The 26,937-nt window shown below is 50.3% G+C and overlaps 1 protein-coding gene across 4 annotated transcripts in view; it reads right to left on the reverse strand.

Moving 5' to 3' along the window:
* The window catches only part of CCDC88C (coiled-coil domain containing 88C), a 132,526-nt gene extending 106,583 nt beyond the window's left edge, over positions 1-25,943 (reverse strand). Inside the window, exons 1-3 of one of the 4 annotated variants that reach the window (XM_023628281.2) lie at positions 25,739-25,943; positions 23,806-23,906; positions 16,846-16,954 (exon numbers count right to left, since the gene is read on the reverse strand). In XM_023628281.2, the coding sequence (XP_023484049.2) occupies positions 16,846-16,954; positions 23,806-23,858 (162 nt within the window). In that variant the 5' untranslated portion in view covers positions 23,859-23,906; positions 25,739-25,943. Of the gene's footprint in view, positions 1-16,845; positions 16,955-23,805; positions 23,907-24,637; positions 24,933-25,738 lie in introns of those variants that run through there. The other 3 variants (XM_023628280.2, XM_070249393.1, XM_070249391.1) reach the window with 3 other exon arrangements.
* Between the last annotated feature and the right edge of the window lie 994 nt (positions 25,944-26,937).

Here is a 26,937-nt window from a genome sequence, read left to right on the forward strand (position 1 = left end):
GGCAGGATAAAGTCTGGATGCCAGACCAGCACCAGATCCAAGGAAAATCGAGGTTCGCAGGGAGCACCCCTATCATCCACCTGGATGAGGGTCAACGGAGTTTACTTTAAGGCCTCAGCAGCTGAAAGACAAGTGCAGTGGGGCCTTCACAGGCCAGGTGGCAGCAGGCAAGGTGAGAGAGAAAAAAATGGCTCTATATGCCCTCCCTCCAAGTCCAGACACTAAAACAGGAACAGAGGGACTGTGTGCTCCCTGACCTCGGCCACACCTCCCTCCTCACCCTCCCCGTCTTCATCAGGGGTAAGTCACCAACTGCTCTTCTAGACAGATGTGGTTCCAAGTTCAAAGCGGAAGTCACTGACCTAGACCCAAAAGACTTCAAGGGGAAAGAGATGCCTCCACGCCGGACAGTTTAATCTGGTTTGATTTAAGTATGAACTTCTAAGGAGTCTTCACATCCGAGGACTATCCATCAGCAACAGGAGTATCTTGGCGGCTGGGGCTTAAGATTAATTGCTTTGATGGGGAAAAGGTTTTTCCTTTAAAATAAACAAGAAAAGGAGGGGGAAAAAAAAGGAAAAGGAAAGAAAAGAAATGCTGGCTGATCTTACCCAACTAGCCACACATGGTCATTTAAGCCACGTAAGTTGGGCAGAGACACCACTTTTTAAGCTGGGGCTGGGGTTTCCAGCCTTTTCTGATTAACATCACATACATTCTTATTAGATGCTCTCTTCATTCCTTCCAAAAATATTTGAGATCAACGTCTGGCACATAGCCATATGTTCCACAAAAAGCTTCTATCTTCCTCTTAATGTATGCTTTTAGCATCACTACCTCATTATCAGGTTAGAGAGGGTGAGGACCCATCTAACTCAGCACAACACCCAAAGGGTGCCACGTGCTCTGTGCTAAATGCAGAAATAATATAAGCTGGCATCTCAGAGGTATCAGCGTTAATATAAGCCCCTCAACACAGAAAACCTTGGGGCTGTAATACAGAGGCTGTCCTGGGGCACTCCCTCCTCCAATCTCTCGGTTTTTCTATCTGGCTATTCTAAATTCTCACTGCCAGATGCCAGGAGGTAAAGGCCACCTACACCTGCTGCATCCTCCTGAAGGTGTCACCGAAGCCACCTTCCAGGTACCATATGCAAAAAGCCAACAGTGGTCTCATTCTATTACAGGGTTCCCAGGGCCTGAGTTAAAAAAAGTCCAAAACAACATCCACCATTCTACCTGCTGTCTGTATGATACTGACTGCTCTAGGCTCCTATAAAATATATATATATATATAAACATATATATATTTATATATATATAATTAATAATATATTAATATAATATATATAATTACATATATTATATATATATACACATATATGTGGAATCATACAGTATCTGTCTTTTTGTGATTGGCTTACTTCACTTAGCATAATGTCCTCAAGCTTCATCTGTATTACAGCATGTGTCAGAATCTCCTTCCCAGACTGAATAATATTGCATTGTATGTATGTATCACATTTTGTTAATCCATTCACCCACTGGTGGACATTTGGGCTGCTTCCACCTTTCGTTTTTTGTGAATAACTGCTATGAACGTGGATGTTGTTCCTTTTATTTTTTGCTGAGGAAGAGTGGCCCTCAGCTAACATCTGTGTGAGTCTTCCTCTATGTGGGTCACCACCACACGGCTAACAAGTGATGAAGGTGTGTGCCCAGGATCCGAGCCTGTGAACCCAGGCCACCGAAGTGGAGCACACTGAACTTAATAACCACTATGCCATGGGGCCAAACCTGGGTACTATTCCTTTTTAAAAGTCAAAGATGATTTATAGGGCGCCGGCCTGGCCTCATAGGTTAAGTTTGTGTGATCTGCTTCAGTGGCCCGGGGTTTGTGGGTTCGGATCCCAGGTGCAGACCTACACCATTCATCAAGCCACACTGTGGCGGTGACCCACATACGAAATAGAGGAAGACTGGCATGATGTTAGCTCAGGGCCAATCTTCCTCACCAAACAAAAACAAGATGATTTCTAAAGTCAGGCAGCTTCCTAAAAGACTAAAAGTTGAAATTCCCTAAGTATACCATATTCCTTTTTTATTTTTGGCCTACTCTGGAGTTTAAAGTCTAGTTACCCTTCATACTTTCTAAATTCTTTCCAACTAAATCTGAACATACACTTGGATTTCAAAATCACATCAGCACATTCACTTTCCAGCTCCGTCTGTCTGCTCCCAATCCCCTGGGGGCTTAGGGCAGCAGCCACGAAGGCCACCACCACAGCTGCTCTCAGGGGACCCTATTCCTGCCAACCTGGCCATGTCCAGTGGCTCAAGCTCTCCTTTCCTGAGGTCATACCTAGGAGGTGTTCAAACACACTGGAAATTTAAATGACCTATGAACTCTGGCATCAAATCACCCCTCCCACCAGGTGCACCCCCCCCCAAAAAAAACCCAACCTGGTGAATTTGGAGGTGGGGGGTGGTCATGGCCGTGGAACTCCAAGGTCCTGACTTCGACCTCCCAGAGCAGGGGAGGAAGGTTTCACTGGTCACATTTCCAATTTTTTTCTGTTTAAAAAGGTGGTTGCACCGATCAAAAAATGGGCAGGGGACATGAACAGACATTTCTCCAAAGAAGATATATGGATGGCTAATAGACACACGAAAAGGTGCTCATCATCACTAATCATCAGGGAAATGCAAATCAAAACTACACTAAGATATCACCTTACACCTGTTAGAATGGCAAAAATAACCAAAACAAAAAGTGACAAATGTTGGAGAGGTTGTGGAGAAAAAGGAACCCTCATACACTGCTGGTGGGAATGCAAACTGGTGCAGCCACTACGGAAAACAGTATGGAGATTTCTGAAAAAATTAAAAATAGAAATACCATATGACCCAGCCATCCCACTACTGGGTATCCTAAGAACCTGAAATCAGTAATCCCAAGAATCCCATGCACCCCTATGTTCATCGCAGCATTATTCACAATAGCCAAGACGTGGAAGCAACCTAAGTGCCCATCAACTGATGATTGGATAAAGAAGATGTGGTATATATACACAATGGAATACTACTCAGCCATAAAAAAGGATAAAATCGTCCCATTCACAACAACATGGATGGACCTTGAGGGTATTATGTTAAGTGAAATAAGCCAGATACAGAAAGACATCTCTGTATGAATCCACTCATAGGTGGAAGTTAAACATGTAGACAAAGAGAACAGACTGGTGGTTACCAGGGGAAGGGCGGGGGGGAGGGCACGAAGGGTGAAGTGGTGCATCTACAACATGTTTAACAATAATGTACAACTGAAATTTCACAAGGTTGTAAACTATCATAATCTTAATAAAAATTAAAAAAAAAAAAAGGTGATTGTGGAGTTTAACAGGACGAGATGAAAAGGCTCCTCAAAGTGGATTTGCCTCTGGAAATCGCTGTAGCCCACCTTTTGAGCCCCGGGGTTGATAAGGACCCAGGGTTTCGATACAGGCGATGCATTAAAGTAAGAATATTAGTGCAGCCCATCGCGTAAACCTGCCTGGACTCGGGCCGGGAAGGCACCGCCAGGTCTGCTGCCCTGCTTGTCAGACAGCTCCTGGGACCACAGCACCGCATCCAAGCCCAGTATGAGCAGGCCTTAGCCCTCAGCCAGTGTTTACTCTGCCCCTCGACCCGAGGGGGCCCAGGCCCCCAGAGTCCCCACCCTGAGGAGCCTGCAAACCAGTGCAGGACAGAGAAAACAGGTGAGAGCTGAAAGCTGTGACGGTGGCGGTCATGTACATTCCAGTCCAGAGCATCTGCATGGGCTTCCCAGTGGCTGACAAAGGGAAGGTGCTCCGGGCAGGAGAAAGGGCGAAGGCAGGACGCATGAGTGCAGAGGGGAGCAAAGACAGGACCACAGCCTGGTAACAAAACAGCCCATCCTCACCAGCTCCAGCTCTGCAGTGGGTAACACTCTAGGCATTTCACACGGACTCTCCCTCTCGGAACCATCACAACACTGGGAGTCGAGTTCAGTCATTATCCCCAGTGGACAAAGGAGCAGCCAGCTTGGAGGGGTCACAGCCCAGGTCACACCGGTGGGGGTGGGACTCCAATTTACGCAGGGGAGATGAGGAGCCCCTGGGGAGGCTGTGCAGGGCAGGGGATGGAAGACCCAGCTTCCTGCTGTGTGTGGAATGATGAGGAGGACCTGTCCTAAGGCCCCCCGGCACGCAGGTGAGGAGTAGACACGGTAAAGGCAGCCTGAAGGAGTGCACCTCCCACAGGAGGACACCAGGGTCAGAGTGGGTGATGAGAAGAGAGGCAGGACAGATCTAACCACCTCCATCCTCCCAGGTGACCCTCACCTCAGCGCCCATCTGCTTTCCTCTGAAAGTCTGGACAAGCTGTTTGGATTAACTGACCCAGGCAGCTAAAGCAGAGCCTGGAGTTATCAGAGACCACCAACTCTTCTTTCTTTCAGCATCTCAAGCCTGGGACATCCACAGAAGTCTGTTCACTTTCAGCTGAAAAATCCGATTTCGTAAGCCCGACTCTATAAAATTCGAACGTCACAAATTCTCACCCCGACAAAGTGGGGCAGGGTAGAACACAGCCTTAGCACAGAAAGTGCCCAAACTGCCTCAGAGTTTCTGATACCTTAAGCAGCCATAATTCCACAGTCTAAAGGAAAATAAACTATTCTGACCGGTCACAAGAACAGGAGGATGAGCCTGTTTGGTTATGGTGTGAAAAGGAGGCATTTATTTTTAAAGTTTTAAAGTCATTAAGCCTCAACACTGGAAAGCTCAAGGGAGCCAAGCTGGCTAGACAAAGTTGAAAACAATCAATTTCATTTCCACCCCCCCAGGGACTGAGCTCCTGGGTACCTGACATATGGCATTTCCATCAACAAAGCAAACGCCACATGAAAAGCCTGCAGGTTGGCGTGAAAGCAGCGGGGGTGGGACGTGGGGCCCCTAAGAGTGGGATTCAAAGGCTCCAGGGGCCTCCCCACTGCACAGCATCTCTGTCCTGGTTTGTCCCCACTGACCCCCTGAACAGTCAGGTCCTGAGTCCCTGCTATGTCTCAGGCACTCAAGGGAGGCAGAAGGAACAAAGTAGGGCCCTGTCCTCCAATTAGTCAACAGTATAGAAAGGGGCAACAGGGTCAGGGACCTTTGTAGGGTCATTTTAGCCTAGAGATAGGATCCCGGGCCCGGTGCAATGGTGTGTTGCCTGAATGCAATGACTTATTCTCTGACTCCATACTCCACTGAGTCATGGCTTCTATTGTTCTGAATCTTGTCACTAACCTATGCTGACAAGAGACATGTTTCCATGCTGGTGCGGTGAGAGACAAGGATGCAGCACCTGCTTTTGAGGCATTTCATTGTTGGTGGCAGTTCAAATTGTGAGGCTTCCAAGAGTCAGGAACACCTGTAAGATGCTCAGTACTGGAAGCACACAGTAAGCTAAAAATAAGATCATACAGGAGAAAAACGTGTAGGGCAAAAGTCGAGCACATATGTGCATACCTATTGGACTAATGCAAGCAAATGAGAGAGTATAACCCATAATCTGCTCACTAATAAATGAACAAAAAATGCCCAGAGAGGCGGGTCTGCCACGACCTCCTCTGCTGGACCCGTGGCATCTTACCCTCACCGCTGCATGGTACCTGTACAAGGCCCTTATTCATCCCCGCCTACAATCCTTGAGGCAGGCACCATTCATATGCCCACTTTTCAGATAAGACACACTCTGGAAGATGAAGTTACCCAAGGCCACAAATCTGAGTGGCGAGCTCAAAGGAACCTGCGCCTGCCTGCAGCTTCTGCCTCTGCATACCCTGCATACCGAGAGGCCTGAGCTCCATTTTCTTACTCTTTCTATCTGTACTCGGATTTCTGTCTCCTGTCTCCCAAGTCCTGCATCTACACCAGTGACTTGGCCCTTCCATCTGCAGAACCCAGAGTAAGAAGAGCAGGCCCTCAAAGCCGGCCAGGGAGCGTGAGCTTTCCCTATTAGTGTTCAGGGACTATGAAACTTGGTGTTATTCGAGTCTGACAATAACCTATAATATGGTATTACGTACGTTTTCAAGTGAAGTTAAATAACGCACGCTAAGTCACAGTGCTAGCAACAGCGACACACAAGTTTCCAGACCCTCAAAGAATTAAATGACCCAACCTGACCAAGCAGGGGAGCTCGCCCTTGTTTCTGCCCTCCCACCTCCCACCTTGTTTGTGCCCCTCCGGCTTCACCTTCCCGGCCTTCCGGGAACCAGAGGAACCCACCCACGGAGCTCACTCATGCACTCGCACCGGGCAGTGGCTATCCTCCTGCCCCCAATGAGCAAGCACACCCGACAACTCCCTCTGGAGCCAATGCCAGGGCCAGCCTGGTGAGGGAAGCAACGTGAGGCTCCTCCCACGGAGAGTCGCCCTATATTTTAGAACGCCATCTCGCTCCCCTTGACCTGCTGAACCCAATCCCAAAGCAATGGAACCTTTGGCGCACAGCTGGCAGTCCCTTTACCCTTCCGAAACCTCCACCTCCCCTCAAAATATCACCAACCAACTCAGAATCAAGGGTACACGGTGTGGCCTCTTCAACACCTCCATAGTCCTGGCTGAACCCACCGATTTAGGACAAGCACTTCCTCATCCTCATTACTTTGTCTTTCTCCTCATTACGAGAAAAACAGAACTGAAAACATATCGGATAGGACCGAGGCCCTGAATGCCACAGCAAAGTAGCAGAAACACTCTGCCTTTCCAAAAAGAACACTGAACAACACAAACGGTTATTAGCCCTGGACGTGAGCCACGCAGCCGGCTTTACAGAGGGGCAAAGCCTGCCCGGGCAAGTTCTTCCGAGTCCCTCTGACAAACCAGTTATAACATCAAACATGCTGATCTTGGCATTTAACACCAAACCCAAGGCAAAGGACAGACTTTTTTTTTCTTTTTAAAAACTTGAGAAATCCGTTTCCCTCCTTTTTGTCACAAGAGGAACTGGAACCTCTTACTGCTTCCCACCTCTCTGGTGTCAGGGTCCCATAACGTAAGCTGTGTTTCTAATTTCATTCGCCAACACTACTTGATGCTCATGGCCTGAACGCTGGTAACTACAGTTCTGAATATGCAATGACAAGATTTAACTGAAGAGGGGGCCAATTTGCTCTAACAAAAAGCAGCAGAGGGGGCCGGCCCCATGTCATAGTGGTTAAGTTCAGTGCGTTCCTCTTCAGTGGCCCAGGTTTGCAGGTTCAGATCCCAGGTGTGGACCTACACACCACTCATCAAGCCGTGCTGTGGTGGTGACCCACATACAAAATAGAGGAAGACTGGCACAGATGTTAGCTCAGGGCAAATCTTCACCAAAAAAAAAAAAGGCAGCACAGCTCACTCTGGGCATCTGAAGGTTTCACAGTCACAGTTTTAGCTGATATTCTGCTGGAAGCACAAATTCAGACCTCTTGCCCAATAATGGGGTGACCACCCAGCTTCTACCCCCAATACAGGCTTCCCATTCTCTTCTGTGCAAGGACCCTCTGGGAAAAACCCAAAAACACAATGCTTTTTAAATGAATGGCCATGAATTAGGAGAAAACCCAAGCAAAAGGGGAAAAAGTAAATACAGGGTGAGAGAGCACCTATCAGACACACAAGAAAGTCCAGATTTGTGAAAGTAAGGATTTGAGCAGGTCATTGTGTGAATCACGTCCCGGGCATTTGGGCTCAGTGCTGTGCAGAACAGATCCAAGCAAGGTGGCAGCCCACAGGGGCCTCGGGTGGCATTCTCTGCACCTGGGAGCAAAGGTAAGCCTCTGAAGGCAAGAGCTGCTTCCTTTCCGATAAGGGTCCGATAAAGCAAAGGCGAGTGTGGCAGCTCAGGGACAGAAGGGAAACCACGAGCAATTCAAGTTCTGGACTCAAGGCCAGGAGCAGGAGCCCACACAGACCAGAAAGATTGCGTCTACACACACAGTCTCTCTCTCTCTCCCTCCCTCCTCCCTCCCCTCCCCCCCCCATCTCCTTGCTTTAAGCCTCCATGGCTGAATTCCAGCTCCACTAATTACATCAGACCCACCTTTCACCCCTCCCACCCCCTGCTGCAATTAGCCCCATTCTCTGCTTCCTGCTACACAGGGAGGTGCAGGATAAAGTCTGGGGCCAGCTGCTCCCTCCACGTCAGTCCCACCCACCCACCGCCCAACCCTGGAAGTGCTGGTTTCAGAGGTGCCTGAAGCAACCCAGGCCCTCCCTCTGGGGCTCCCCGCTGGTGTGAAAATCTGGTTAACAAGGGGTAGCACGCCCAAGCAGGGGACCCTCGGGAAGCAGCAGTCCCAGCCTGGCCCACCACGGGGGCTTCTGGCCCAGGATCCAGCCCACCCTGCTGTCGGTGCAGATCCTGCCAACCTTCCCAGAAGGCAGTGCGCCCACAGGAAGTCATCTCCCCACACAACCGATTGTAGAAAGCTTGATTTTTAGAAAGAAGTTTCCCCAAGCAGCTGATGACTAAGAAACCCTGCAGCTCTCTGGGGCTCCTTCTTCATCTCACTCAATGAGCCTTGCTTTCCTCATCTGTCAAATGGGGAGAGCAATGTCTTCCTCACACTGACGGGACTAGAAAGCTCCTAACTAGAGCCGGGCTCACAGGAGGCACACAGTCATTCCTCTCCACCTTCTGATTCAGGCACAGAGCTCAGCCCCAAAGGCCCTGGTTGCTGTTCGACAGGCCTTGAGAGCGGTTCTTCTAAAAACAAAAAGGAGAAAAAAGAAAGGAAACCAAGTACAACTGGCACTTGGTCTCACATCTTGCAGAGACAAAACCTGCCTCTGGCAAGGTCTGGGACTATGGGCACCAGACCAGTGTCCTCAACTTGGTTTCCCCCATCTCTGGCCAGCAAGACACCAGGGTCACTGGTCAGGAGTAAGTCAACGCCTTCCTTTTACTATGGAAAAGGGAATTCTAGTGGTCCTAAAAGCTGCTGCGCTCCCACGGCCCCTGTCCAGCTGACCCGGAGCTGCTGCCACTCAAGCCCCATGGCCCTGCCCGGAAGCCTGGGGGGCAAGCAGATTGGCTCAGCTTTCCTGGGCCTGGGAAAGCGTTAACCCCGAGATGGTTGCTCTGGGCAGGGCACCCAGCAAGCTGCAGTCCACAGCCCCACTCGAAACTCGTCCCCTCTCTCCTCTGCGCCTGCCTTGGTCCAGGCCCCCACGACCCGCCCTGACTCCCCACTCCCTCCTGACACCAATCCATTCTCAATATGGCTGCCAGAGTTTTCTTTTTTAAACTTTCCCTTGAAAAATTCTCCAAAGCCTCCCCAGTCCTCCAGGATGAGTTCAAATTCGTTAGCATGGCACCCACCCTCTGGCAGCTTGCCATCTTCCCAGACTCACGTGTCACCACACCCCACAGACACTCCAACCCTCAGCCACCCCAACCCTCAGCCACCCTGAAGTGACTTCATCAGTCCTCAGGCTGTTTTCTGCCTCTATGGTTGTACAGGTGCTGCTCCTCTCCCAGGACACCCGCCAGGTACCCCATGTGCCGCCAGTCCAGGTCCTTGCCAATCCCTCAGGACCCAGCTGAAGTGCCACCCGCTTCGGAAAGCTCCCAACGAGCTTCGCTCATGCCCAGGCTGGGGAACCCCGTCCTCGTCCTGTGCACACACAGGTGTTGTCGTGGTTGGTTTACCCTCCTCTCTCACCCCACCAGATGTGAGCCTCTCAGCATGGAGAAGAAGAAGAGAAACAGAAAGCAACCGAACCAGGTGACCCCTGGCGAGTCACATCCACCACTCTGGGCTACCAGAGCTTTCTCATCCCACATTTCTTCACACTACGCTAGAGAGGTGGAGGGGACAGGAAGTGCGCAGAAGGAAAGAGGAAAGGAGGGGTCCACACAGACCACTGGCCTCCTCAGGCTCACTTCTCAACAGTCTGGAAGGTTCTCTCCTGAACTTTGGACTGACAGCAAACATTGACAGGGAAGCTATAAGCCCCTGGGTCAAGTTGGTGGCAGACACACGTCTCCGTCTCCCGCTGGTGATATGAGGGGCAGGGCCCTCTCTGATGATGGCTTCCCTGTCCTGGGGCTGCACCACCCGCGTTCTGTCACGCGTTCTGTCACCGTGCCACAATGGCCTGTGGCTGTCCTGCTGGAGATTCCAAACCAGCATCCAACGGTTCTCCAACACAAGGAAATTCGCCCAGGAGAACGATAAAAATAATCTCAGACCTTCACCCGCATGGCAGAGACACGAATCGTCAGCGTTCAACAGCAATATGGAACATTGCATTTTAACAGACACCTCACAACGGGGGAAGGGGGGGCACAAACGGGCAATTCAGCAAAGAGAAACAAAAGGGCTGTAAAAAAAGCAATTTTGGCAATAAGTAGCAAAAGTCCCCCATGTACTCATGCCCTTTGACCCAGGAATTCCATGTGAGGAATTTATCCTAAGGAAATAAGACAAGTTGTTGAAAGACTTATGTACCAAGTATATTCACGGCGGTACTGTTATAATTCTGAGACAGAAATAACTCAGTATCAGCGAGAGCTGATGAAGTGCCGTGTAGACACTAAAATTCATATTATGAAAGAATATTTAACCACCTGGGAAAATGCTCACGTCGCAGTAAATGAAGACAGAGGTTACAAATAGTATGAATGATATGCTCCACACCTTAAAACAAACATAAATGCAAACACGAAGTCAGAAAGCACAAATATCAAAATGTTAACAGTGTTACCCCTACATGAGATAATGGGCAAATTTTCTATTTCCCAATCTGCAATCAGAAGATATTTTTATAATCCAAAATAATTACTTTTCATTTCCTCAGAACATAGATAATAAGCTACAAAATCGAGACTATCCATCTCACAGCCCTCCTCCTTAAAGTCAAAAGTGGAGACAGTAATTTCTCCCCTGCGAATTCAAGACAATGTGTTATTCATACAGCAAATTCCACTTGGACCTGTAGATATGGCCGGAGCCAACTATAAGTTCCCTTGCTATATTACTACGTTCCCACCAACAAGGTCAAATGTACATTTCCTTCTATTCTTACTTTTGACAAAAGTCTTTCATTTTCCAAACTGAGCATGCACATTTCTAAAGATAATGCTAATTTTTAGTAGTCAGTCCATGCTTATCTAATACAACTGCCACAGAGAGCTACCAGATGTCAAAAACAAGGCTGAGTGGGCAGAAGGTACTGGTAGCATATGGAAGTTTTATCTAAAGATACCACACAAAACCACATGTGTGTGTGTATACAGATATACATACATATATACACACAGAGCAAAAGTATAAACCTGTCAACTAGATACTCACTAAATTAATGACAGGGCTTCCCTCCAGGGAGGACACAAGGGTAACTGGCCTCAGGGGAGGCATACTGAGGACTTCCATGAGAAAAAATTTCTTAAAAAAAGGTCTGAAGCAAATATGAAAAATATTCACATGTGTTCATATTCATTTTGAACAACAGAAATACAAGTGTCCATTATAACCATTTGTGTTTTTTTTGGTTTTTTTTGCTAAGGAAGATTGGCCCTGAGCTAACATCTGTTGCCAATCTTCCTGTATTTTGTATGTGGGTCACCACCACAGCATGGCTGCCAACAAGTGGTGTCAGCGTGGGTCCACACCCAGGAACCAAACCTAAGCCACCGAAGTGGAGCATGCCGAACTTAACACCCAGGCCACAGAACTGGCCCCTTGTATTGCTTTACTTTTAATTTTTCAAAGCAATGAAGGAAAAAAAGAGATTACAGAAGATAAAGCAAGCCCAGACTATTTCTTTGGCTGTTTCTTCTGAGATAAAGAACAATATTCTGGTCTGTTCTGGCATTCTGACCTTGGCGTGAGACCAGAAGTCAGAAGAGCTGAGTTCAAGGAAGTTGTAAAACCAACCTCCTCAAGGTGATCTTAACCTCTCAATCTTGGCCGTCTCTGGCCATCAGGGTTCTGCAGAATTTCAAGCCCACAAGGGCCCATCCTCTTCTTGAGAGATGAGAGCTCAGGGGCCCCAGAGATGGAAAGCAGCCTGTTTCAGTGCTTGGTCAGTGAGAAGAAAAGCTCAAAGCAGCAGCAAATTTCCCCTTTCGGAGTCAGTCCTGCAGGCAGGTCCCCACATCCACCCCAGGGTCCTGATTCCAGGATAGATATCCTGGACCTGACAACACAGACGCAGGTCTCCATCAACACACACTGAATTTATCCAGGCCACTGTCTGAAGTGCTTCCCACCAGCATGAAGCCACAGAAACCACACACGACAGTGAGGCTGTAACTGTCGAGAGAAGGAGCAAGATCACAGGTGACCAGGGCAGGAATGGCAGTGGGACACCAGGCACAACCCCCAAAGAATAAACACGCACCAGCCAGTTGCTGCACAGGAGACTTCTGCTTAGACCAGTCTTGTTTTCCCACAGCTCCACTATCAAATGAACAAGTATCTAATGTAAATACTCGAGGCTCTGAATGTAAAAAATGAGCCATGCTATAAATCCAAATCTTAACTTAAAAAGAAAAAAAGACTCAGATGAAAAAGAGCTTGGCTCTTGAACAAGTAAAACAGGCATCAGGTGACACTGGGCTCAGAGCTGACCAGCCAGGCGGCTTGAAGCAGCACACAGTTCTGGTCCAGGCTCGTCTTTCCTCCAGGCCTCTCAGCAGATGTCCGTCTGCAGATGCTTGTCCTGGGGCTGGTGCCCCGACCTCGAACTGATCAGCCTTTTCATCTCTGAAATGCAGAGACTGAACCAGGCGCCCTCCGCAAGGCCCTGTCCAACTCTGGCTTTCTCTGCCCCTTCCCAGCAACTCCCTCAATGACCACCCTGCTCCCTCTGGTCACCTTCTCATCATTGCAGCCTCTCCTCAGACGGCTGCCAGGACCCTGCCTTTCTGTCCCGGGGAGGATGAGGTGTGCACGTCTGCTGTGCGCGATGGAGAGGAGTCACCTGGTAAGCACTGAGCACTCTGCCCCAGGAGACCTGGCTGACGGTGCATCCTCTTGACATCACTGGTAACGCTCTAACCCAGTGGTTCTCACTCTGAGGAGTGTGCATCAGTCACCTGGAGGGCTTGTTAAGACACGATTACTGGACCTCCACAGCAGGTTTAGGGAGCGGCCCGAGGGTCTGCATTTCTAACAAGTTCCCAGGCGATGCTGCTGCGCTGGTCTGGGGACCACATTCTGAGAACCACTGCTGTAGCCCACTGATTCCCAACCCTGTCAGAGGATGAGACTCAAACAGTTGGGCAACTTGTGAAAATGCAGACTGCAGGTTCCCACCCCAGAAGAGTCCAAGTGGCAGGTCAGGGGGAAGCCTGAGACCTGGGTCGAGACACTGACAGTCAGACTGAACCTGGTACGCCGGTTTTCACCCACCGTCTGTCCTCTGCCCCAGAATAAGGTCAGGGACCCTTTGTCTCACCGGTTTTGAGAGGCAAACTTGAGCTTCCTTGTGAAACAAGCCCATGCCATTCAAGAGAGGCCCCTGTCCTTCCTAACTATCCCTGCCCCATGGAGCCTCAGAAAAGGGGACAGCCAGGGGCACAGAACTGCTGCTTGGCAGACAAGACCCAGGGCTGGATTCCGTGACCTCGACGCGTCTACTGAAAAGCCACAGGCGAAAGGGAGTCCCACTCACGCGGGGGGTGACCTCTCACCCCCCGGCCACCCCAGTCAAAAGAAGGAATGACATCTGTCTTGCTCATTCCAAGGCCTCCCACCCTGCAAGGCTACTTTCACAAGGAGATGTTGGGCGGGACTTCTTTTGGAAAACTTTCTTGAACGTCTCTTACAATAATAACCAGTTATGTTTATGCTATAATGTCAGGTGGGAGGAGAAAAAGGCAGGATATGCAATTGTATATAAGGCATGACTGCAACGGTGTAAAACAAAAACTATTCATGCAAAAACTGGCAGGAAACACTAAAAATGTTAATAGTGATTGTCTTTGGGTGGTGAGATTATGGGTGGTTCTTTCTTGCTTGCTACTTGTTTGTTTTCCAAGCTGTTTATAAAGAGCACATGTTCATTATATGACCAAAACTTAACTTTATTTTACAATAAACTGGAAGGAGGAAATACACAGTGGAACACGGCCCACACCTAACCTGTGTCAGCACCAAAGGCGAGTGTCCTGCCAGTTTTCTCCAAGTAAGCAGGACTGACTGAGGGGCAGGGACGGCTGTGCAGCCTTTAGCAAGTGCTTTCAGCAAACCCTGACTCTGGGCCAGGGCTGAGGCTGCCAACACACCCCAGCCCTCCCTCAAAGAGCTAACAGCGCAGAAGCAGAACAAGGATGTAGGCTCCTCTCTTCTATCTGTGAGTCGTTCTGGGCCCTGAGAATGGACCAGCCCTCTTTTCCTTCCTGTGATGGTTTCCCATCTTCTGGAACACTACACAGTGCCCCAAGAGCAACAGACCACCTCTGAATCAACAAAATCTCAAGCCGAGGTCGAGCCCCCCTTTGGCCAGCCCAGACCAGGACCGTCAGTGCTGCCGATGACCACCGGCGTGTGTCCGACTGGACTGGCAAGACTGGAGGACAGCATCTGCCTGGCCAGCCAGCTTGCAGCAAGAGCCTGACTGCTCCACGCTGCTCACGGAGAGCTGCAGAAACCTTCCCTCCACCTGAGACCGTCACCTCTGCCATCAGGGAGAGGTCACCACCTCCCAGACACACCTGTCGAGAGCTCTCATCGCTGGTTCTGGCTTGCCTGGCAAGCCTGTTTTGAATCTGAATTTCTTTCTCTCTCATGTTCACACCTCCCCGGTTTTGATTCATCTGAAACTTGGTGAAGGAGACCCTCATCCAAGCCGCTGTGGAAGATGCTGACCCTGACAGCTGGAGGACAGAACTCTGTCGTGCCTCCATGCCCTCCTCCACCTCGAACACCCTTTCCCCCTCTCTCCTTCCCATGACCCTCTACACATGGAAACTCCTACCAACTCCACTCAGGGGTCCTCTCCTCCAAGAAGCCTTCCCCAGCCACCCTCCCCGCCCCACAACACAGCCTTAGCTTTGTGGCCCCTAGGACACAGCATCGAAAGCACCTGCCTAACATGAACGGTGCCCGCAGATAGAGATCAAGCCCTGAGCTCTTGCTGAACAGCCAGCACAGCCACCAGACAGCGCCCTCCGCACCCAGACCAAGTTCACGGGCAGCACTATTCTCCTTGCCCAGCTTCCCCCGCATGTGGGTGTCATGAAGGAAGGACTAGCTGAGACCCACTGGCCTACAGCATGCCCGTCCCTGAGTGCGGCTCCCCTCAGACAAGGAAATGAACCCACTTCGGCCCCAGATCCAGCTCTCTCAGGCCTCCCCCTGACCCCCAGCCCCCTCCTCAGTGCAGCCTGCACCTGTACCTAAAAGGATGCGGCTGGTTCTAAGCCTCCCAGAGGCTGCTCAGAGCCCACGGTGCTGACTGCCAACGGTCCAGGGAATGAGCAGAGGTGGCCTGCTGAACTGGCCATGCAGGCAAAGTGTCCCAGCACTGCAAGCTCCCTCTCATGCCCCAACCCCAGTGGGAGGAGGACGGAAAACCCAGGACACTGTCCACTCCCTCCCTCTCCCACCCTTTTTCTAATTACCGTTGAATCAGATGGGCTCCTGCAGCCTCGGCAGGAACATGGCCCAGCACACAGCCCAATGCCACAGCACAAACTCAGCCCAACAGCCAATCCGGCAGTCCCTCGGCTGACCTCAGAGCCAGCAACCACTGCATGAGGGCAGAGAGGGGAGCCCTGGCTGGCCTGAGGGCTTCCTCATGTTCGCAGGGACCTCACGACTCTGAAAATGCTCCCAAACCCCAGAACCAAGACTAAGTTACACCCCAGGAAGCTGAGTGCTAGGAACAGGTCTCAAAGGCAGTCTGGCCAACGGGTCAGTGAAACCCCAGCATGAATCTGGAAGGGACTTGTTCTTGAGCAGTGGTGCCCAAACTGTGTTCCCTGGGGTCCTGGGAACCCATAGAGATGCCCTGGAGGGAGAGGAGGGAGCTGAGCAGAGGGCACTAGGGCTCCCCAACCCCCAAGTTAATCAGTCATGAGGGCTTCACCTGACATTTCAAGAAAACTTACATTTGGGGAAAAAGTTTCACTGCTAAGAAAAAGTCTGAAACCCAGGGCTCCAAGGTACACAGCTTAAGCCCAATTCCCACCAATGTGGCCACATGAAGATCATGAATATCCTCAAAGATTCTCACCTGACCTTCCCAGGGCTGGGATGGGGATTTTAACAGCCCTTCTCTATCAGGCCCACTTGCCTGACCCATCAACTATCACTGAGACACAGCGAGCACTTGACAAGTGGACACTCCACACCACAAACCCCGATGCTCCCATCAGTAAGCTGGCGGCTCATCAATTACATTCTTGGGCCAGATGTAACCCTTCTGTGCTCCCTTTCTCTCCCTCAACCCTTTGAATTCTCCTGTACAGACACACTGAGCTGTGTGTGATACCACATCAGAGTGCCCCTCACGGAGCGGCTCCAGCCAGTCCCCATTTGACTGCACGTTTGGGGCCACAGCTGCGAAGTGAGGCTTCACTCTAGGGCCCTCACAGCGCCAGGCACGATGCTTTACACATAGCTCAAAGGACAGTCACTGGACAAAGTAAAGTGATCCAACATCTGACCCTTCTCACAATGCCAAAAAAAAGGATGCAAGTGAAAACACACTGAGCATCCGCAAGCAGATGCCTAACCGTGAACACCATTTCCTCTCGGCTTCCTGTGGGGAAACCGTTCGAGTGACGATATTGCCAGACGCACCAGAGGAACTCTGGGGGAACAGAAAACCGCCTTACCTGGTAGTAGGTCTTAATGTTTCTCACCAAGATGGTCAAGTTCTGAATGCGAAGGTTCACGTCGTTGTTGACATGCTTGTTGATGCGTTGATTTGTTGGCCTGGGATCTCTGGCGGAAAAAAGGTGAAAGTGGAAATTACATCTCCCAGCATTTGTCACATCTTCTTTCCCAGAAGAGTTGGAGAATTTGGTCCTCTCCAAGCCTAGGTTACTATGAGGCTGCGACAAGTGTGACTTGAGTCAAATCCTAATTCTGCCACTGCTAAGCCGAGGCCCTCAGGGGAGACACATCACCTTCCCACTCCCCAACCCCAAGTCCCTAGCCCACCACAGTCCCTTTATCAATGTTATTTCCGTTCCGACTGCTGGCATCACCCATAACAACCACCAAATGTCAACGCAGACCCAAAAAGTTACACTGTGTAAAAATCAGTAGTCTACCCAAAAACATATTTCAGGATTAAAAGCTGAACAAACCAAAATATGTGAAATATCAAGAAAGATAGAAGAGGGGGGAAAAAGGGTATATTTCTGACTTAATAAACCAATAAAATCATTAATGTTCCATTTTACGTGAGTCCCCTCCTTGCCACCTGAATTGGTCTTGGGCTGGTCCTGCTTGTGCTTTACATTCCAGGGACACAACTCTATCTCGAAAAAACCGACATCATCAGTCTGTGACACTACGGTCTACAACCTCCCCTAAGAGAAATGCTAATAGAGACACAAATAACTCATGTAGGAAACCCCCAGTGTCATTTATTTTCCAATCTCAGGCAAAAGTCAGGACTGGTTGTGATGAAACTAGAAACTTTAATCAAGCGATATATAATTTCATTCATCTATGTACAGGACATTTCTCAAAATTCTGTGTCCAAAAAGGTTTCCTACTTAAAGAGAACAGACTCAAGAGAATGGATTTAGCTTCCACCTCCCTGTGTAGTGCACGCTGGCTTTCCTAACAAAGCCCTCCCTCCCCCGTTCTACTGTCCCAAGACACCAGGAAGGACGTCTAATTCAAATGAAGGCCATCTTTACGGTTTCACGTGTCATCCGAGGCCTGTGATAAGGGCGCTAAGCCTCCTGGGGGCTGGTGTGACAGAAGACAGGCAGCCTCTTCCTCCTTCCTCAGTAAGCAGGTCCCTCTACAAGGAGGGCAGCACAGGAAGGGCAGTTTGGAGAGTTATGGGAAGCAATCGCAATGCCGTTTGGCTCATTCAAAGCCAATAATTAACAGAAAATTGACAAACAGAAAAAAAAAATCTACACATAGAAATCATTTCAAATGTCACTGGAAGTACAATTTTTTTAAAAAACACAAGCTGTTTAAAATTCAACCGTTAAAGTAAATATTTGATAGATACACTATGAGTCCCTACACTGTACTGTGAGCATGCAAACCCCCCTTACACATTACATGCAATCATCAGCCACAGATCTTATGTCGGTCATCCTGTATTCCCTAAAATAGTCACACGGGTATCTTGGGGCAACCAGAGGACCGCTTTTCAATGGTCACGTGACAACATTTCTTATTGGCCCCACAAGGTAATGAAATCTGGCCAAGCCATCTACATGTTACAGGCTTCTCTTGGAGCCATCCATGACAGAGAAAATAAAGGTTAGCACTTCAGTGGAAATTAATTTAGGAATAGAGGAGGCATTCAGAATTTAAACCACAAAGGCATTTTTAGCCGCAGAAGTGTACCTAGCCTTACAAAATAATTTATCCTAAAGGTTCAATTCTCCTTTTACGGTGTATAACTTAAGAGATAAGAAACAATTTCATCAAGTGACAAATGTGCTTCTTAAAATAGCAGAACTCAGAGAACTGTAGAGCTTTCCGTTTTATTGTTATTGTGGTCCCAGCTTTCATTTAAGTCAGCCGGGACCACCCCAGGAGGGCCTCGGCGTACACGGGGATGTTCACTGCACGTGCACAGGAACCACACACACCCAGGGTGGGGACCTGGGCGTCCGTAGGTGACAGCAGGGAAGCCTCTGACCATCCCTGCTTTTCATCTCCCCAGTTCTGGGAAGCAACAGCTAATTGAAATTGTACTCCAAAAGAGCCTTGACAATTACTATCTGAGGAATTAGACTAATTATCATGATCATTAGTGCTCCCTCCTCTAACTGAGGCTCTCAGGGTAAAGAGAGGTTATTAGGAAACAAACCTAAAGAAAAGTCAACTACAGTTGAGGAAGGCCTATCCCCACTCTGCCCAGTGTAATCCCCACCTCTCCTTGTGGCAGGAAATGGATCAGGAGCCACTGATTCTGGTCTGGGTCCCCCGACTGGTCAAAGTTCTTTGGGCCCAGTATGCTCATCTGTCACATGACTACAGGATGCTCTCAGCCCTAATAAGCTATCATGCTATGAAGGCCAGGTCTGCACTGGCAAACTCAGACTGCACCTGGTCCTATATCCCAGGAAGAGGACATCACAGGACCTCTACACAGCTGCACCTTCCCCGAAAGCCGACACTGGTAACAAGGATCCCCTTTACCTGACAGCCCAGGAACGTAAAAGCCCAACAGCCCTGCACGTTCGAGGACAGGGACAGACACAGGTGCAAGCATCTGATAACTTGTCCAAACTTGGAGAGTTCCCAGTCCAAAGTGTGGGGCCCCCAGGGCTGTCTTCATAAAAACTTCTAACTAGAAAAAAGGAAAACAGCTCTCCCTAGAACTTTAAAGAGAGACTTATAATTTGGGTTTATAGCAACCTTGCTCCCCTCCTTTGTGAAAAAGCTGGCCCCTAACTTTTGGTCATATTCCAAAGACTTCCTAAATTTAAAATTGAATCAAGAAACTATGTCTTGGGGGCCAGCTCCATGGCTGAGTGGTTAAGTTCGCGTGCCCTGCTTCTGCAGCCCAGGGTTTCGCCACTTAGGATCCTGGGCGCAGACATGGACCACTCGTCAGGCCACACTGAGGTGGCGTTCCACATGCCACAACCAGAAGGACCTACAACTGAAATATACAACTATGTACCTGGGGGCTTTGGGAGAAAAAGGAAAAATAAAATCTTTAAAAAAAGAAAGAAAGAAAAAGGATGTTAACAGTATCATGAGCCCAATTTATATAAAAACACATTAGGAACACATATTAACATAGATACCACAGACAACACCTGGAAAGCACCAGAATATTAATACTATTACCTCCACAAGGTAAAATTATATTTTGGCAATTTTTATCTTGCTCATCTGTATGTTCCTACTCCCCTACAATGAACATGAATTTTTTGCATAATTTTTAAGGACTCAAAGTCCCCAAGAAGAGTATCATATGCTACAGCCAAAAAAGGAAATTCGGTTCATGAGTAAAAATCTTTTTTCGCTCCAACGCTTTTGCACCAACACAAACTCATTCAACCAACAAGTGTTTGCCCTTTTATCCTCAGCTTTTACTTTTGCAAAATGGAAATGTAACTCCTCTTCCAACAGGCTGGGGAAAAAAGACTATCCTTCAAATGCTTTTGAGAAGCTTAAGAAATTTTCCCATTGGCCTGAGGATATTTCCAACCTCTGAATAATGAAAATAGTATCTGGAATATTGCACCAGGGGTTAGAAAGGAGTCTGAAAAAGCAAACTGTGCTGGATTTACCGCAGGCCTTGCACAGGCACAAGCTCTTGGCCGCAGTCCCAAGTCCCCAGGTGCGCTCAACACCACCTCATCAAGTGAGCTGTCCACTCTCACACGTGCAGTTGTACACGGGCAGACACACACAAACCCAGCTCTGGGCCTCACTCTTACAATAACGATGACTGACCATTTGTTAGGCATTTTCTATACGCATATTTAATCCTCCCCAAATCTATAAAATACCATCCCCTTATTACAGATCCGGAAATTGAGGCTTAGGGAGTTGAAGTAATTCACCCCAGGTAACAGCACTATGAAGTGGCATAAGGATGGATTTGAACTTGTCTGCGTGATGCTAGAGTCAAAGCTCTTCAATAATTTTCCTAGGAGACAGTGAAAAAGGCGCCCACAGTGAATCAGACACCTCGGGTTCCCTTGGGTACCAGGAGCACCCAGAGAAACTGCATTTACACAGGAGCTATTCAGCAAGCTTTCCCTTGCATCTCCATCCACACCACTCAATGCTCACTTTCATTCAGGAATTGTCCTGGACCTGGGCCTCCCCTGAAAGCTGAGCTCACAGGGCTCTCCTGCCTCCAGGCACTGATGTCACCGGGAGGCCAGGGCCAAGAGACTACTACCTACTACCCAGGCTTCTTCAGTTGCCAGAGACAATGCCCAGGTGCAGTCACGTGACCCCCCAGCCAGCCTCCATATGGCTCTTAAGTGTTAGGTAACACGGCTCTTATCTGAGCTCCAGCAACCCAGTAAGCATGCTGCTGCCTGCAATTTTCTCAGGTCCTACCAATTTGGGGAGAATTTATCAAAATAGGTGACTAGCACCCAGCTGGAGCTACTAGCATGGGACTAGTATCACTTATCTGCTAGCTAGCCTGACGCTTCTCCATTTGGCAGAAGTGAAAACAGAGGCTTAGCTTGAGAACAGAGTTAGACTTGTGGGTCCCAGAGTCCAGTTTTACTCTAGATTTTCTTGGGAGAGGGCTAAGGCTAAGGATTATGCAGTAATCTAGGAGACTAAGAATGTGGGAGAAAGGCAGACTGAAGAAAAAAAAAACTTTTATGGGGGTGTCCCAAATCCTTTCTGGATTAAGATGGTATATGTATAACCAACACCAACACCTGTTAAGCGGCAGGCACTGCGCTAATTGCTAACACATCATCCCATTTAATCCTCACAACCATCTCTTAAGGGAGGGACTTGACTTCCCATTTTACAGATGAGGAAACTGAGGTGTTGAGTGATGTGCCCAGCATCACACAGCTGGTAGGAGAGAGACCTAGAGTTCGAACCCAGGCTGGCTACCTAGGCTGTTGACACTAGGGTGGAATTCTTTTCTTTTTCCTAATTGAGATATTTTTATATAGAATAAAATGCATATATCTTCAGTTACAGCTCGATGAGTTTTGAAAAATAAAATATACGTCAATCAATATACAGAACATTTCTTCCGCCCCTCGAAGTTTCCCTGTGCCTGCTTTCCAGTCGATCCCCACCCACTTCCAGGAGCAAACAACGTTCTGATTTCTATCCGTGGAGCAGGGTTCCTCTGGTCACCCTATCAGCAAGCTGTGTGCTACTGGAGCCACTCTCTCCTTGATTTCCTCCTTCTGGAAAGCCACCCAAACAGCTTCCCCGTAGTCCCTTCCTCTGTGCCTGACCCCGGCCAGAAGGACCCAGAGCACTGCTTGAAGCCTTAAGCGCTGCAAATTTATCAGTTCCCACTTCCAGAATGATCACCTTGGCATGTCCAAGAGGAGAGAATAACATTTAAAATTGTCAAGGGGAGGAGAGAAGCCCTTCAGACTGAATGTAGCCACCGGCGAAGAGTGAACAAGCGATGAGCTGGCATTTCTCAAAGGAATGGTCCAACAGGCTCTCCTGATTTACAAGCAAGTGGTAAACGCTTCAGGAATTCCAAAGGTCAGGGGAGAAAGAGAAACAGTCTCAGGGCTTTTGTTCTCCCCTTCGCCTGGGTGTAAAAGCTGAATGAAAAGGCTGGGGATACTGCTGGCTTTTTTAATTAAACAGTCTTGGGCTTGGGGAAGGACAGGTTGAAGTTATAGTGGTCGCTGCACCAATGGAATCCAGTAATTTTTGGGGTCTACCAGAATGGGGGGGAAGAGTTGCCAGAACTTGAATATGCCACCAGACAACCCCAGGAAAGCTCATTTTCATCAATGTTCTCAGAGAAGTGCTGCCAAGGCTGACAGCAGATCTGCCGTTTCAGAATCTAATCAAACACCAGATTGGTAGTGACTTAAAAAAAAAAAAAAGACATTAAGACCCAAGTGTCTCTCCCACAGCCTGACACCAAATGACTTATTAACACAAAAGGAGCAATGTTCTCAGGGTAATTTTTTAAAACAGGCCTTTTTAGGTAGATCTATTTAAATCACTTTCTGAATATGCCAAAGCTAACTGCTGCTCCTCCTGCGTGGGCCACAAATGAAGCCGATTCTCATTAGCTAATGGGTTCAGGCTCAAGTAGGACAACTTGCTTAGTCGCAGGTGAGCATAAGGGGATGATCCAGAGAGAACATTAGGATGTTTTATTCTGCTTCAAGCGCCTGTGAATCATACTGACGCTCAGTTCCAATATGTTCCCTGCAGTTTCTGAGTTAAAAACAGACTACAGTGGTAGGAGCCAACACCTACATGTGGCAGGCTGTCAATCAGACAGATAGGCCCAGGAGAACTCAGCAACAGGAAAGGATGTGGTCAGACATACACGCTAGCAAGTTTAACTTCCACCAAGACCCTGTTTAAGCTGCACGCTTCAGAACCAACAGCACCACAGCCTTCTGCCTCCCTGTGCCTCTCCTAACAGTGACTTGAAATCCAGTCCCTAAGATGGGACTTAACCAATTGCACTTGCTATGGGGCAACTGAAAACGGAAGACGAAATGAAAGAGCTCAGAACACAGCCGTCCTAACCTAGAGTGAAATGTTATAGTCACTCACCGATGCTTGCCACCCACCCCTGACACTTCCTGTAACCAAACACTCTCCGTTACAGTTCCTTGCCCCCCAAAAGAAGGTTTTTTCATTTCATGGCTCAAACCACAATTAAGTATCGGAGTTTGAAGTCAACGGCACTGCCCACCATGTGGATGACAGTCATTCAATCCCAAATTTCCTTCATCAAACAAGCTGCCGATCCGCTGTCCTGGCCCTGGAGTTCTTCAAACGCCCACGAACCCCCCACGAACGCCGAAAAGGCACCTTAATATTTACTGTGGCTCCACGTGCAAAGAACCCTCCTGTTGTAACCTCACATTCCATTTCCACAACCTCAAATTAAACTTTCTAAAGCACCACTCATTCCTTCCTCCCTGAAGAGAACTTACATTTGTAACATGATTTGGTTCAAAAAGATGCCGTCCGCTAAATCCATGTACATTGTCAGGTTGTCCTGGCTGCCGCTTCCGAAAGGGCCAAAAGTTTTCACCTGCGAGGGGACGCGGAGAGAAAAGCAGGAAAAGTCACCTCCACGCGCACAGTCTAAAGCTCTCCAGGGCAAAGGGCGGGCAGGGCCCATGTGGGCACAAGGGGTCCCCCACGCCCAGCCACCCTTCTGCAGGCACCAAGCCCAGCCTTCGCCGGGGCCCCTCTCTCCTCCCCGCGCCAGGCAACAGACGCGAGACAGCAGGAGGAAAACTTCCTCGCCACTTTCCTCCAGCTTCCCAAGGCGGAAAAAAAATAAAAGGGACTTTTCAATAAATTTCTCACGTCTCAAATCCATTGGAAATCGCTGCGCTCACCCCAGTCTGTACACGTTCCCACTCGGAGTCCCCACCGCCATCCACCCGCTGGTCACAGGGGTTCAGGAACTACACGAGGGTACTTTGGGGGAGTGGGTCCTTCTCGGAAGTGATCAAGTCCTGGGGGTCGGGGTGACCACTATGACCCTGTCGCTCCAGGGCCGCCAGCCCAGCGCCCCGGCGGGCACAGGTGTACCCGCTCAGCCCCTGGCCGGGCCGGGAGCGCCCGCTCCAGAGTTGGAAACACCTCCGGACCCCGGAACGCGGACCCCGACCCCGGCTGGGAGCCCTAGCTGAGGCCCCCGCGCCCCGGGGGCTGGTTACCCGGGGCCCCGGGCGGATCGGGTGTGCGGCGACCGCCGGCGGCCGGGAGGGGAGCCGGTGCACCAACAATGGGGCGGGAGCCAGGCGCACTCACCCAGGTCACCAGCGGGCTCTGCAAGAAGAGCTCCATGAGCTCCGAAACGGTCACGTCCATGCTGAGGCTGCGCCCGCCGGCTCCGCGCCCCGCGCCGCGGCACAAAGCGGCTCCGGCGGCTCACGGCGGGCGCGGGGCTGCGGCGGCTCGCGCCCGGGAGACAAAGGCGGGGCGCGAGCCCACGTTCCGCAGCTTCGGCGGCCCCGCGCCCCGCCCGGGGCTGGGGGAAGGGGAGGGCCCGGCGCTCGGGGAGGAACAATGCGGGCGGCGGCCCCGCCCCTCGGCCGCCCGGGGCAGCCGGCGCGCCGCCTCGCGGGGCCGGAGCCGGGAGCCGGGGCGCGGGCGCGGCTGCGCGGGGCGGGGGCGGCGGGGCGCACGTTGGGGTGGGGGCGTCGGTGCGGCGGGTTCCGGCGGCCCGCACGTGGGCCGCCCCGCGCGTCTGGGGCCCCTGCACGTGGCGTCTCCGTGCGCGCGTGCGTCCGCCGCGGAGCCCCGGTGCCAAGTGCGGGCCAGGGCGCGCGGGCGGTGGCCTCTCCCTGTGCCTCCCCGGCCGCGAAAGGGGTCTGCGCCGCGCTGTGTCCGGATGCTGGGGCCACAGCGGAACCCGCCCCCGAGACTGCGGTCTCCGGGCAGGTGCAGCCCCCCCCCCAGATGCCGCCGAGAGGCCCCGCCCGGGCCGGTGGCAGGAGAGCCAGGCCCGCGCGCCCCACGTGCCAGAGTCGTCTCGCGGGCAGGCGGGGCGCAGGCCCGGAGGTCAAAGGAGGAAACTTTGTGTTGAGTTTAGACCGTAGGAGCGCGACCTCTTGCGCCCCACTGTGCCGCCTCCCGGCTGCTTGCCTTCTAGAAGTTCCCGCAGGAAGCCCGTGATGGGGCCGCAGCGACCTGGGCCCGCCCCAACGGTGACACCAGTCCCCCCACCCCCAACACCACCGCCCATTTGCCGGAGAGGAGCCAAATTCCGGATTCCAACTTGGAGGACATAGCAGCAGGCGACAGGAAAAAGGGCAAGGGCCCCAACGGCATGGAAAACAGCCCTGGGCCCAGACCTCCCTGCTGGCAGCTGCGGTGGACCCGAGTTCCGGCCCGTCTCTGCCACCTCACCTTGGGCGGGTAATAATTTCACGCTACGATTCAGTCGTTGTTCAAAGCACTGTATACGACTTATCTAATCGAATCCTCACGCGTTTCCCAGAGAGCCAACCGCTGCGGGGTTGACCTGAAGGCCCAGCGCCATGCTTGGCAAGTATACAGTAGGCACTAAAAGGCTGCCAGTTGGGTTCGTAATTTGAAAGTTGGCTCTGTCAAGTGTTGGGGCTGCGGCATCTGCCGGTGGAGTGTGGCATTGCAGCGGAGTTCTGTCGCACCTTGTGGGGCTGGCGAGGGGGTGAGATTGTGGCCCAGGAGACAACTGGGCAGTTAGGGGTCCCTAAAGAGAAGTGTGGAAGTCAGGGTGATAGAGAAGAAGGTGGGAGACTTCGGAGGAACTAAAATGTCTAGCCTATGTGGTTTTCTTGTGCACCAGAAATTCATTAATTCCTTAATTGCCCATGTGGGAGAATCGATTGGAAGATAGGTATAATGTGTATGCACACCATATTTGTTTAGAAGGCCCCTGTTTTGTAAAGTAAGGGGTGGCTGTGCGGCCAGGGTTTTTTTTTTCACATTGACCCCCAGTCTTTTGGAAAGACAAGAAGGAGATCCTTAAAGTTATTTATTTGATAAGCGTCGTCTTTCACGCTAAGAAATACGTTGGACAAACGCTTTCTGACAGTTGTGGTGAGACATCTCATCGTGGTGAGCCAATTTGTCCCTGGGGACATTGACAGTTCCTGGGCCACAGCCAGGTCGGGAATTTCTGTTTTGGGGTCAGTTTGCCGCTGTGTTGGTTCGCGATGGTTGATGTATCAGCGGTTCACTGGCTTGACCCACCTCACCTGATTCAGAAGGAGCTGTCTCAGCATCCTTGTTCCCTGTGAGGCAGGGGGTTGGGTAGACTGGGTGGTGCCCACGTGACAGGCTGAGAAGGCTTCAAAGGGCTGGATGACATGGACTAGTTACTTGCAATAGAATCTCTTAATCCCTTGGATCAGAATAAGAACATTTTCCCTCTATGGCTTCACAAGATAATTTAGAGGTTCACGATGGTACATGTAGATGAGTTTGTAAAGGGAGGTAGTCACTGTCTCTTCCTCATCTTCTGCCCCGGTTTTACCACTACTTAATAAGCATTGTTTCCCCTATGTCTGCATCGGTGGGGGCGTGAGCTTCAGGGAGCACACACACAGACCATCTTACTAACC

This window comes from Equus caballus, chromosome 24, assembly GCF_041296265.1.
Source record: "Equus caballus isolate H_3958 breed thoroughbred chromosome 24, TB-T2T, whole genome shotgun sequence".
Taxonomy (NCBI): domain Eukaryota; kingdom Metazoa; phylum Chordata; class Mammalia; order Perissodactyla; family Equidae; genus Equus; species Equus caballus.